We start from the raw sequence: 13,571 nt of genomic DNA on the forward strand, positions 1-13,571 counted from the left end.
TATAAATATAAATCACTTAATAAAACTGCAGGGCTCCTGAGTGAAAGCTTAATGCCCAAGTAGGTAAAGTACTTCAATATTTCAGGTTCACTTGAACTTCTTTTCCCTTTGCTGTATGAGTTACTTAACCTCTACCATGTTGTCCCTGAGGCTCTTATTGGTCCAGCTCTCAAAGCCCCACTTATGCTGATGCAACTAGATCAAAAAGTTCAAAGGTTAACTGAGTATTCCCTGAATTCATCAATGATCTGGAAATGAGGCAAAGTTCCATGTACCTCAAGAAGCAGAATGGCCTAGAGTTTGGGCCTGGGAGTCAAAAGGACCTAGGTTTTAGATCCAGCTCTGCCACTTGTCTGTTGTGTGACCTTGGACAAGCCAACTGACTTCTCTGTGCCTCAGTTACCTCATCTGTAAAATGGGGATTAAGACTGTGAGTCCTAGGTGGGGCACGGACTGTATCCAACCCAGTGATCTTATATAATAAATAATGATGGCATTTGTTAAGCGCTTACTATGTGCCAAGCACTGTTCTAAGCACCGAGGTAGATGCAAGGTAATCAGGTTGTCCCACCTGGGGCTCACAGTCTTAATCCCCATTTTACAGATGAGGTAACTGAGACACAGAGAAGTTAAGTGACTTGCCCAAAGTCACACAGCTGACAAGTGGCAGAGCTGGGATTAGAACCCATGACCCCTGACTCCCAAGCCCGGGCTCTTTCCACTAAGCCACGCTGCTTCCCCTATCTACCCCAGGGTTTAGAAAAGTGGCTGGCATGTAGAGAGTGCTTAAATACCATAAAAAACAATTAGCCAGTTTTCCTGGGAGCCTCCGAATTATTTTTAAATGTGCATCTTCTCCCCAACATCCAAACTGCTGACTTTCAACTCCAACTGACTTGACTTGTAGAGCTCAACTTGGGGGATGCCTCAAGATTCGTTGAAGAAACAAATGGCCATAAAAGGAAGCAAGAAATCATTACCTTCCCCAGAGCGCGACCTCAGAGATGCCTTTTCTGAAGACTGTTTCACCGGCATCGTTCAACCCGTTGGTGAGCTCGGAGTAACCCATTACTATCCCACCATCGGCGGAAACGCTGAGGATATCTGGTGGTCCTGTTCCCATGGTCCTCTCCAGGAAATGGCTGCCTTCTTTGATTCGCTGTTGAATCATAGGGGTGAGGGGCATTTCTAAGCTGAAATAACTATCAGGTTCTGAGTATAAAGTCTCCAGTGATTCTGCACTGTAGTATAAAGAAGTATTATCCAGAATGTTTTCAAACTGTGAGCTGTACACATCTGTTGAGTCCTCCGTGTACCTATGTACACTGTCATCTTCTTCTCCCTTGGTCATTTTCTCTGCCTGGTTGAGCCTAGGAATTAAACAAGAATGAAAAACTTCACTATTTCATAGTGCCTGTTCATTATTCAAACAGCCCAGGAAGGAAAAAAATCATTAATGCAATATTCGACAAAGTTAAGTCCTGAGTCCACTGGAGACGTTTTGTTCTCCATCAACAGACAGGAAAAAGTTATGTTCTGCATAAAATCAATCAATGGGATTTATTGATTCTCCTCCTGCTTTCAGGACATCTCCATCTGGATGTCTGCCCGCCATCTAAAACTCAATATGTCCAAGACTGAGCTCCTTATCTTCCCTCCCAAATCCTGTCCTCTCCCTGACTTTCCCGTCACTGTACACGGCACTACCATCCTTCCCGTCTCACAAGCCCTCAATCTTCGTGTCATCCTCAACACCGCTCTCTCATTCACCCCACACATCCAATCTGTCACCAAAACCTGCCAGTCTCACCTCCACAACATCGCCAAGATCCGCCCTTTTCTCTCCTTCCAAACTGTTACCTTGCTGGCTCAATTTCTCATCCTATCCCAACTGGATTACTGCATCAACCTCCTCTGATCTCCCATCTTCCTGTCTCTCCCCACTTCAGTCTATACTTCAATCTGCTGCCCGGATTATCTTTGTACAGAAATGCTCTGGGCATGTCACTCCCCTCCTCAAAAATCTCCAGTGGTTGCCTGTCAACCTATGAGTCAAGCAAAAACTACTCACTCTTGGCTTCAAGGCTCTCCATCACCTCACCCCGCTCCTACCTCACCTCCCTTCTCTCCTACAGCCAAGCCCGCACCCTACACTCCTCTGCTGCTAACCTCTTAACTGTGCCTCGTTCTCGCCTGTCCTGCCGTCGACCCCTAGCCCACGTCCTTCCCCTGGCCTGAAATGCCCTCCTTCCACACATCTGCCAAGCTAGCTCTCTTCCTCCCTTCAAGGCCCTACTGAGAGCTCACCTCCTCCAGGAGGCCTTCCCAGACTGAGCCCCCTCCTTCCTCGCCCCCTCGTCCCCCTCTCCATTCCCCCCGTCTTACCTCCTTCCCTTCCCCACAGCACCTGTATATATGTATATATGTTTGTAAATATTACTCTATTTTACTTGTACATATCTATTCTATTTATTTTGTTAATATGCTTGGTTTGTTCTGTGTCTCCCCCTTCTAGACAGTGAGCCCACTGTTGGGTAGGGACTGTCTCTATATGTTGCCAACTTGTACTTCCCAAGCACTTAGTACAGTGCTCTGCACACAGTAAGTGCTCAATAAATACGACTGATTGATTGATTGATATAGAGACGGTCCCTACCCAACAACGGGCTCACAGCCTAGAATACTGTACTCTTCCAAGCACTTAGTACTGTGCTCTGCACACAGTAAGGACTTAATAAATATGATTGACTGACTATTACCGCTACATAAGTGCCAGGTGGCAGACAAGGGGGAGGAGAACTCAACTGCTTAAGGCAGTCAAATGTAAGTGCAGTGGTAATGCAGATAGAGTGAGAAATGGGGTGGGAAGGGAGAGATTAGTCAGGGTAGAATTCCTGGAAAAATATGATTTTAGTAGGGGTCTGGAGATGGGGAGCATACTGGTATGTCAGACAATAAGGAGAAGGGATTGCCAGAAAGGATAGAAAGTGTGAGCAAAAATATTATAGCATGGTATAGTGAGAGGTAAATATTAGAGTGAAGTGAAAACACACATCACATACAAAATTCTGCTCTTTTATTGCTTTTATATTATTCCAGGTAGTTTCCCATTTTACAGATTTGTTTTTAACGCTTGTCTCCCCCTACTGATTGCAAGCTCCTTGGATGGGCAGGATCACATGTCTACCAACTCTGTTATACTGTGGGAATATTATTTTGCACTTTCCTGCTTAGTAGAGTGCTCTGCACAGAGTAAGCACTCGGGTATACAATTGATTGAGAAACAACATAGCCTAGCAGAAAAAAGCATGGGTCTGCAAGTCAGGGGACCAGGATCTAACCCTGATTTTTCCATCTCCATGTTGTATGACCTTGGACCAGTCACTTAACTTCTCTGTGTTTGTTTCCTCATCTGTAAAATGGGAATTGAATACCTACTCTCTCTTCCACTTAAACTGTAGGTCCCACATGCAGCAGGGACTGTGTATGACTTGATTATCTTGTATCTTCCCTTGTGCTGCTTAGTAAGGTACTAGGTACAGAGTAAGCACGTAACAAACACCACAATTAATTATAATTTGCCCTAAGTCCAAACCATCTTGTGCATGTATAAATTAACAAAACTGCTTAGTAACTCCTCCAAAAACTAGGTTCCTTAAGAATACCAGAGAAAGTACAAAAAAGGCATAAAATCTTCAAAATTTACACTTTAATTTGGTATCCTATCAAGCCATCAATCCATTTCAGTAAGGCAAATAGCAGATTCCTTATACAAAGAAAGTGCTGCCACCTTCTGCCAGGAATATAACATTGCACTACATCAAAAATGAATTAAATTTATGGTCTTTGTTTACTCCTGTTATCAATCAATCATATTTTTTGAGTGCTTACTGTGTTCAGAGCACTGTACTAAGCACTTGGGAGAGTTCAATGTAACAGCGTTGGTAGACATGTTGCCTGTCCTCAGTGACCTAACAGTCTAGTGGGGAGACTTTGACATAAATAAATTAGGGATACTTACGTTAAGTGCTGTGGGACTAAGGGAGAGGGTGAATGAATGCTATAAATCCAAGTGCAAGAGTGAAACAGAAAGGAGTGGGAAAAGAAGAAATGAGGGCTTAGTTGGGGAAAACCTCTTGGAGGAGATGTGGTTTTAATAACGCTTGGAAGATGGGGAAAGTGATAGAATGCTGGATATGGAGAAGGAGTGTTTCAGTCCAGAGGCAAGGTCATAGGTGAGTGGTTGAGACCTAGATTTAGTGAGTTAGATTGGCATTAGGGGAGCAAAGTGTGAGGGCTGGGCTGAAGTAGGAAATCAGGGAGGTAAGGTAGGAGGATCGCTTAGTTCAGTGCTCTTCACACAGTAAGGGCTCAATAAATACAACTGAATGAATGAGGAAGCAAGGTGATTGCTTTAAATAATAATAATTTTGGTATTTGTTAAGTGCTTTCTATGTGCAAAGCACTGTTCTAAGCACTGGGGAGGATATAAGGTCATCAGATTGTCTCATGTGGGGCTCACAATCTTAATCCCCATTTTACAGATGAGGTAACTGAGGCACAGAGAAATTAAATGACTTGCCCAGCCACAGAGTTGACAGGTGGTGGAGTGAGGATTTGAACCCATGACCTCTGACTCCCAAGCCCATGCTCCTTCCACTGAGCCACGCTGCTTCTTAATAATAAGGGCATTTGTTAAGCGCTTACTATGTGCCAAACACAGTTCTAAGCACTGGGGTAGCTACAAGGTAATCAGGTTGTCCCACAAGGGGCTCACTTTCTTAATTCCTACTTTACAGATGAAGTAAAATCTGAGCCACACTGCTGTTTTTCAAAGCCAACGGTAAGGAGTTTCTGTTTGATGCGAAAGTGGATGGGCAATCACCGGAGGCTCTTGAGGAGTAAGGAAACATAGACAGAACGTTTTTGCAGAAAAATGATCCAGAAGCAGAGTGAAGTATGGATTGGAGTGAGGAGAGTCAGGAGGCAGAGAGATCAGCAAGGAGGAGGCCTCTTGGTGGAGATATGACCTTAATAATACTTTTAAGGTATAGAGAGTGGTGGTCTGGTGTACATGGAAGGGGAGGGAATGGAGTCAGAGGCAAGACTGATAAGACGGGGGCACAGTGAGTAAGCTGGCACTAGAGGAGCAGAGTGTGCACTGGGATGAAGTAGGAGATCAGTACGTTGAGGTAGGAGGGGGCGAGCTGACAGTGCTTTAAAGCTGATGGTAAGGAGTTTCTGTCTGATGTGGACTGCTTGGATGGGCAGCTATTGAAGGTTCCTGAGTTGGGAGACATAGACTGAACGTTTTTGTTGGAAAGTGATCTGTGCAGCCAAGTTAAGTATAGGCTGAAGTGGTGAGAGCAGGAGCAGGGAGGTCAGCAAGGAGGCAAATGTGGGTAGTCAAGGAGCAATAGGAAAAGTGCTTGAATCCGCATAGCAGCCGTTTGAACAGAGAGGTAAGGGTGCATTCTAGCACTTTTGTGGAGGTTGAACCAACAGGATTTAATGACAGATTGAATATGTGGGTTGAATGTGAGATGAGTTGAGGATAACACCAAGGTTATGGATTTATGAGACAGGAAGGATGGTGGTGCTGTCAATGGTGATAAAGTCAGGGGGAGGACAGGGTTGGGTGGGAAGTTGACGAGTTCTGATTTTGACATGTTATGTTTGAGGTGTCGGTGGGCCATCCAAGTACAGATGTAGATTTGGGGCTCATCTGTATAGAGATGGTAGTTGAAGCTATGGAAGCAAATTAGTTTTCCAGAGGAATAGGTGTAGATGGAGAATAGAAGTGGACCCAGAACTGAGCCCTGAGGATCTCTTACAGTTAGAGAATGGGAGGCACGAAAGAGACAGAGAGATAGGAAGAGAACCAGGAGAGGACAGTGTCAGTGAAGCTAACGTTGGATAGTGTTTCCAGCAGAAGGGAAATCAAATCATCCCACATGGGAATGACAATCTAAGGAGTACGGAAAACAAGTACTTAAACTCCACTTTACAGAAAAGGAAACTGAGGCATAGAGACATCAAGTGACTTGTCCAAGGTCCCACAACAGGTAAGTGTCTTAGAAGCAGCATGGCCTAAGGGACAGAGCACAGACATGGGAGTAAGAAGGACCTGGGTTATATATGTACATATATATAATTCTATTTATTTATATTAATACCTGTTTACTTGTTTTGATGTGTATATGTCTATAATTATATTGATGCTACTGATGCTTGCTTACTTGTTTTGATGTATGTCTCCCCCCTTCTAGACTGTAAGCCTATTTGGGAAGGGACTGCCTCTCTTTATTGCTGAACTGTACTTTCCAAGTGCTTAGTACAGTGCTCTGCACACAGTAAGCGCTCAATAAATACAAATGAAAGAATGAATGAATGAATAATTCCAGCTCCACCACTTGCCTGCTGTGGGACCTTGTCTTCTTAGGGGCATGCAGTCACTTAACTTCTCTGTGCCTCAGTTATCTCATCTGTAAAATGGGGACTTACCATGAGCCCTATGTGGGACATGGACTGTGTCTGATTTAACTGCCTTGTATCTACCCCAGCTCGTAGTACAGTGCCTGGCACATAGTAAGCACTGAATAGCATTAAAAAATAGTGGGAGAGCCGGGATTAGAACTCAGGTTCCCAGACTCCCAGTTCTGTCCTCGCTCCACATGCCACGTGGCTTTATCAGCAGCTCGATCTATTTATTTTTCTCTGAAGTATCAGTTAAGCAACAGGAGATTCCTAGAGGATCCACATCTATAACATGCTCAGGAGAAATTTGGAAAATCTTACGGTATTCTTGAGTTTCTATTTCCATTCATTCATTCATTCAATCATATTTATTGAGCGCTTACTGTGTGCAGAGCACTGTACTACGCGCTTGGGAAGTACAAGGTGGCAACATATAGAGACGGTTCCGCTCCCCGCTCCCACCATTTTGTGCATCCCCTTTGACATTCCACTTTGTTCTCCCTTCTCTCCCTAATCCTCTTCTAAATTTACAAACTCAATTTCTTCTTTCTTCCCTTCCTTTTCCTGTCACTTTTCTCATCCTGCTGTCTACTTTCCCAATTGCCTCTTTTCCAGTCTCCCTTCTTCCTCCCTCACCTCCAAGATTCTCCCTGACCCCCAGCATTTTTCTCTTCTTCTAGATCTCTTTTTCTATCCCCTCTAACTCTTCTCCCTCTGCATCTGAAGTTAGCCTTTCCAACTCCCATCTCCCTTCCTCGATCACACTGCGACTCTCCTCCTTGCTCAAACTGCCTAAACTTGGCCAGTCCCTTTCTCTGGCACACCCTGGCCCTCCCCTACCACCCCCCGCACTTAGCCTAGATCTTGTACTTGCTTTAGCATCCTGTCCCAAATTCCACTCCTCAGCCCTTCTTAAACATTGCTCTCCATAATCCCTAGGTAGCCTCACCACATACTGGAGTGTCCTGGCCCTGTCACCACCACCTCAAGGCTTCGACCTGGGTCCCCACGTTTTCTTTGAGCTTGGTCTCCCCCATATCTGCCTTGGGAATATCAAGACACTCGTCCTCACCCCACCCCAACTGCATAGCCTAGAAATCTGGGAAATTCTGTAGGGAGAAAACATCTGCCAGTTCAAGAGGAATTTGGATAAATTCATGGATGAGTTGTCCATAATGGATTACTACAGGGAAATTTAGAGATATAGAAGGAAGTCATGGGTGTTATCTGATTGGTTCAGGTGGAGGCTGAACAAGGCAAAGCGCTCATGGTTCCCCAACGTACCCTGCCGCTACTGTCAAAGGCAGAATCCCAGACTGGATGAAACATTGATGTGGCCCCAAATTGCCATTTCTGATGCTTTCTACACAATGGTGCATAGAGAAGCAGGATGGTCTAGTGAATACAGCACAGGCCTAGGAATCAGAAGAACCTGTGCTCTCATCCTGGATATGCCACTTGTCTTCTGTGTGACCTTGGGCAAGTAACTTCTCTTCTCTGTGCCTTAGTGTTAGCGCATGTGAAAAATGGGGACTAAAACTGTGAGCACCATGTGGGATATGGACTGTGTCCAACCTGATTAACTTGTATCTACTCCAGCACTTAGTACAGTACATGGCAAATAATAAGCGTTTAATGAGTACCATAAAAAGGTGCTTCCCAAAGCATTTTTCAGGATACTTTCAATCCAGCCCCGTCTAAAAAAGGGAATCCAAGAGGGTCAGAGGGGAAGAACAAAACAGAAGGGCATCCAAATCCAGCCCAATCCAGTCAAATCCAGTTAGCTTTGTCCTGACAAACAGGCCCCAAGCCACTTGAAAAGCCAGGAGCTTTCCTGAGGCCATGCCAAGGTCTATGGCTCCACCATCCATCCTGCTTGCCTGCTCCTCTGTGACACCTCCCTTACCCTGTTGGTTGGACCCCCCCCCCCTTTTTTTTAATGGTATTTGTTAAGTGCTTACTATGTTCCAAGCAATATTCAAAGCACTGGGGGTCAGGTTGGACACAGTACATGTCCAACATGGGGCTCATACTCTTAATCCCTTTTAGCTCAGTTTTTGCCTCTGGTCTGACTCCACACTCTTACTTTCAGCCTCTCCTACAGTGGAGCAGTGTCAACCACACTTAGCATTAATATTGGTTTCACCATATAATCGAGCTAATTTGGTTCCTCAGGGTGTTGCCAACCCCATCACCAGAAAACCTTTTCCAATATGAAAGGGTAAGGTACCCTGAAAACACGAGGATTCTGGTGGGATGCCATATATGCCATATAACCCAGCTGGTGATTGTCTTGGTAGTCCCTGATGTTAAGAAGAAAACAAGGGAAATAAAGGAAAGTAGCAAGAATAAAGTTTCATAAACATAAATTATCAAAAATTCTTAAAATAATTGTCTCCTCTAATAAACATCTTCATTCATCAAGCACTATGGCCCAGTGGAAAGAGCATGGGCCTGGGACTCCTCCACTCCATCTCCTGTCTGTCGTGTAAACTTGGGCAAGTAACTTAACTGCTCTGTGCCTCAGTACCCCCATCTGTAAAATGGGGATTAAATCCTACACCCTTCCACTTATATTGTGAGCCCCATGTGGAACAGGATCTGTGTCCAATTTGATTAATTTATACCTACCCCAGCTCTTAGTATTGCACATGGCACTAATTAAGCAAATACCACAAGTATTATTATAGTATTATTATATTATCAAAGATAAATATTCCAGTTATTCTATTTATCTGAATTTGGTAAATGACATCTTAAATAAGAAGAGGATAATCAGGCTACTAAAATTACATGTATTTTCCCAACCAAATCTATAAGTCCACAAGGGATATTTATTTCTGGGTGAAGGCAAGACAGTTTATTTCAGAAATCATCTGCATTTAATGTTTTGAAAATTGACTGGAGAAATTCCCTTAACATTCCCTGGAAAATTCTAGGAGGACACATGCTCTAACTTTCTGCACACAGTAAAGTGCTCATTAAATATCATTGACTGATTTATTCAGTCTCTGAAATGAGAGAAGAAAGCATTCCAGGAGACCCATAGCAGGTCTAAATTCCTTAGTTCCCCTAATGCTCGGAGACCATTATGGGAAATAGTCCTCCTTCCTGCCCATCGTCTGCCCACCTCCCCACTTGCCAAGCTAGCCGCCGGGGCTGGAGGGGTGGCCTTTGTGGCCCTTTGGACTAGAGCTCCCTCAAAATCTGCTACACATTTGAAGAGTCCTCACTCAGCCCACAGCCAGTGCAAGCGAGATGTCTCACCCACCCTCCACAGCTGTGGCCATCTTGGTGGCATTGGTGGTCAGCAGCCCAGCACATATATGCGGATAATCCACACCCAGCTTTTGCCCACTCTTAGCCATCTTCATAGGTGCAACCCTCGGCATAGAGAGGGGAAACAGGCTGGTATCAGCCCTTGGAGGGGAATCCTGACCCACCTTACTGTGAGTCGCCGCGGGTCAGGGCCCGTGTCTAACTCCTACCTGTGTATCTTCCTCAGTGCTTAATAAAGTTGAGGCAGCTCTTAGTAAATACCATTATTACTACAACAACAGAGAAGTCAGTCACTGGTCAGAGAGCAGCATACTGACCAATTTTTTTTAGCCCCATTATTAAAAAAAAAATTAAGCACTTACTATGCGCCAGGCACTGGACTAAGTGCTGAGGTATATTCAAGATAATCCCACAATGGACTCACAATCTAAGTCAGGTGGAGGAGAATGCAATCTCCACTTTACAGATGAGGTAACTGAGGCCCAAAGAAGTAAAGGTCACACAGCAAACAATGGAAGAGCCAGGATTAGAACACAGGTTCTCTGACTGCCAGGCCCTTGCTCTTTCCACTAGGCCATGCTGCTTCCCATAGTCCTATGTTCTCCATTTTGGAAGGTTAGGACACTTAGCTGGCCATTCATTTTGTTTTTCAACAAGAAGAACAAGACCATGCTCCTTCCAATGTAGTCCTGGATGAATAAACTGATGCAATTCCTCTCTTCTCAGCCACCAGAAAACTAAGACTTCCTTTTAGACCACGGATCCCTTATGAAGAAGGGCCTGTGATTGATCTACTGATACTCCTTATGTTCCAGCACTTGGTATAGTGCCTGGCAAATAGTAGGCACTTAAAAAAATAATACAGTTATTATTAAAGAAAACGTAGCAGTTCAGGGGTGTTCCTCAAAGGCCACTCCATAAAATACATCACCATACAAATTACTTTATGATTTCAAAAACTCCAAGCAGTCCATTAGATAAATTTCTCTGGGAAGCATTGGAGAGTGAAATCCAGATATACTGATTTCTGGGAAGACTGTACTAGTTTGGACATGCAACAGAAGGAACACATTATGTGGAGGCAAAGTTCCAGGCCTTGGGTTAGGAATTCCTAAGACAGACACTATTTCTGGGGAAATGTCTCGCTAGAGAATGCTCAGAAAAGGCAGACAAATGATTTTGCCTCTGATTTTCAGCATCCTTGTGACACAGAAATTGAATTTTGTGATTCTTCAATAACTCTCAGAGAATGCTAATGGGCCTCCAGACTTTTGGCACAGACTTTTATCACATGTCTAAAACGTACCAAAACGCCTGTATTAGTTGTGATTACCTTCATCCGGGACACGAAGAGCAAGAATTCCCCAAACTAACTCTCATTATTAAAATGACATATAGAGAGCATTTATATGCTGAAATAATGGAGTACTATAAATTGGCAGATGCAACGCAATATTAGAAAGTTCCTTTCACAACTTTTTTTTTTGGCAGTAGATTCTCATTTCAAGATTACTAAGCCTGTCACTAAACCCAAAGGCAGCATCACAAAGCAAATAGAGCAGAACAAAATATCCACATTTGTGTGTTCAACTTGTGCTCTGTGTTCATCATGTGACTAGAGAAGATTCTAATTTACCTTTCCATTTCTCTCTCTGGCACAGTCTTTGTCTCAAGATGCTTCTGATTTTCCTTCAGGAAGGCCTCTTCCTCCCCACCTTCAACCAGCAATGATGGAAAAGATTTCCCTGAGCTTGTTCCAGGTCTGTTTGCAGCACCTTGCCAAGGCTCCTCCCAAACAGCCTCCATCACACCAACCGACTCTGGGAAAATTCCATGTGGAATGCAATGGCTGGACCCTTTGGAAAACTCCTTTCTTGCCACAGGAGCTGTCATTCCCTCTGCTGCATTGTGTCTCGTTTCTCCCTTTTCCCCTCCTGTCCTCAGAATCTCCACCCCTTGAAAGCCGACGTGTTTGTTCTTAGTGGGACGACTTGTGGAGACCACGCTCTCAGGAGACCTGTGGGCCCTGCTTGGATGGTGTCCCCGAGGCTCCTTCTTGTACTCGAATCTTCCGTCGCCCACGGCCCCAAAGGTGTCCTCAAGTTTGTGTTCCAGCGTGGCAGTCTCCACGGAGGGCGTCGGACGGATTGTCCTCTTCTCTCTGAGCACCTCCCCGTTCCCATCATTGGTGACCTGCAACAACTTTGGCTGTGTTTCCCCTGTTAACAAGGCGGCCAGATCCTTTTCTATGAGCAAGTAAAAATTTTCCTCAACTGTTACTTCAGCTGGGAGAGGTATTTCTGGTGTTTTTTCTTGGCCAGCAAGAGACGGTTTATTGGCTCCTTGTGTTTCTTTACTGGCAGTTTCCAACTCTTTTTCCATTTGCTTGGCTGGAAAAACAGAAACGGCATCTACATCCAGGATCTTTGTAGCTGGGAACGCTCCTGGAGCTAGGTTTATTTCTGTAGCTTTCAGAGCTGGAGTCAGTGAGTCGGTGGGTTGTAAACTTCGTTTGTTGAGGTGTCTTGGTGAGGCTCCCTCCGGCCCACATTCTGGCCTTTCTGCAACACTGCCAAATTGATGATGGGGGCCAACCAAGAGCTGACCCTCTTCTTGCCCACTAGGACGGCATCGTAGAGTGTCTGTTTCAAACTCAAGTGAAACCCTTAATGCTTCTCCACTTTCTTCCATTGTACCATACTCTGGAAACTCGTTGGTGACATTGGGAGGCAGTAAAGTGCTACCTCCATGATCACCTATGGAAGGAACATACAAGAAAAATTATGAGACTAAACCTCCTTTTCCTTCCCCCACAACCATGAACTTATTCCCAAATACACATTACTGCTTATTCATGAAAAAGTACTCTGAGGAGAACAGAGATGATAGCTTGGGTCCCCCCTCTAGACTGTGAACTCATTGCGGGCAGGGACCCTGTCTACTGACAATGTTATATTGTGACACCGTACTCACCCAAGTGCTTAGTAGAGTGCTCTGCACACAGTATGCTCTCAATAAATATGATTGATTGATTGGGTCACATTCACACTCACTGCCTGGTGATCCCAGGACCTGTGTCGTGAAGAAACCTGAAGTCCCAATACATCATGTTTGCCTCTGGTTGCTACCCTTGTATTCATAACATGGATCCCTCTATTGCTGAGTTGTAACAAAGCTCTCTGTGCTAGTGATGTGAGCAAACATTTCATTCAGGAGCTATGTCAGTGCCGATCAGGTGAAGGAAACTGTTGATGTTCTAAGGAGTACACGCTTTGTCTCAGCATGCTTTGGAATGAGTGTTGTGATTGTGTTGGAATGTGTAATCTATGCAATTATACTGACACCCTCCCTCCTCCAAACATCAAAGAGCACCATGGAGGAACTGCAGGAACCAATTCCATCTCTCTTCAGAGCTCTTATCAAAGGAGGCACTCAGCTGAACTGGAACATATTTTCTTTTCCTGATACTGGAGAACTCTCACATCAGGAAAATCTGGTTTTGTTTTTAGAAACCATCAACAACCACAACACCAGAATGCATCAGTTCCCAGCAACACTGCCCCTGCCCCATACTCCAGCTACAAAGAACACATGTGTACAGTGGTTTATTTTGATGACTGCATGTCAATACATCAGTGCAAGATCTCTTGTGAGTCCTTGGAAGCATTTAAGTACTGATGGTTTCATAATGCCTGCTCTGAGTGTATTGGGCCTGAATGTATTGTCCATGGCAGTAAAACTGTCAAAAGTAGGAACTGTGCGTTTTGAAGACCAGAAAGGACTTGTATAAAATGCAGGCCAAAATGATTTTTTTT

The 13,571-nt window shown here is 44.4% G+C and overlaps 1 protein-coding gene across 2 annotated transcripts in view; it reads right to left on the reverse strand.

Annotated features, from left to right (window-relative positions):
* Positions 1-13,571, reverse strand: part of PSD3 (pleckstrin and Sec7 domain containing 3) — a 417,136-nt gene that overhangs the window by 295,966 nt on the left and 107,599 nt on the right. For both annotated transcript variants that reach the window (XM_038746337.1, XM_038746336.1), the window contains exons 3-4: positions 11,393-12,512; positions 981-1,370 (exon numbers count right to left, since the gene is read on the reverse strand). In XM_038746337.1, coding sequence (XP_038602265.1) covers positions 981-1,370; positions 11,393-12,512 — 1,510 coding nt within the window. The remainder of the gene's footprint in view (positions 1-980; positions 1,371-11,392; positions 12,513-13,571) is intronic.

The sequence above is a fragment of the Tachyglossus aculeatus genome, chromosome 5 (genome assembly GCF_015852505.1).
Source record: "Tachyglossus aculeatus isolate mTacAcu1 chromosome 5, mTacAcu1.pri, whole genome shotgun sequence".
Lineage (NCBI taxonomy): Eukaryota > Metazoa > Chordata > Mammalia > Monotremata > Tachyglossidae > Tachyglossus > Tachyglossus aculeatus.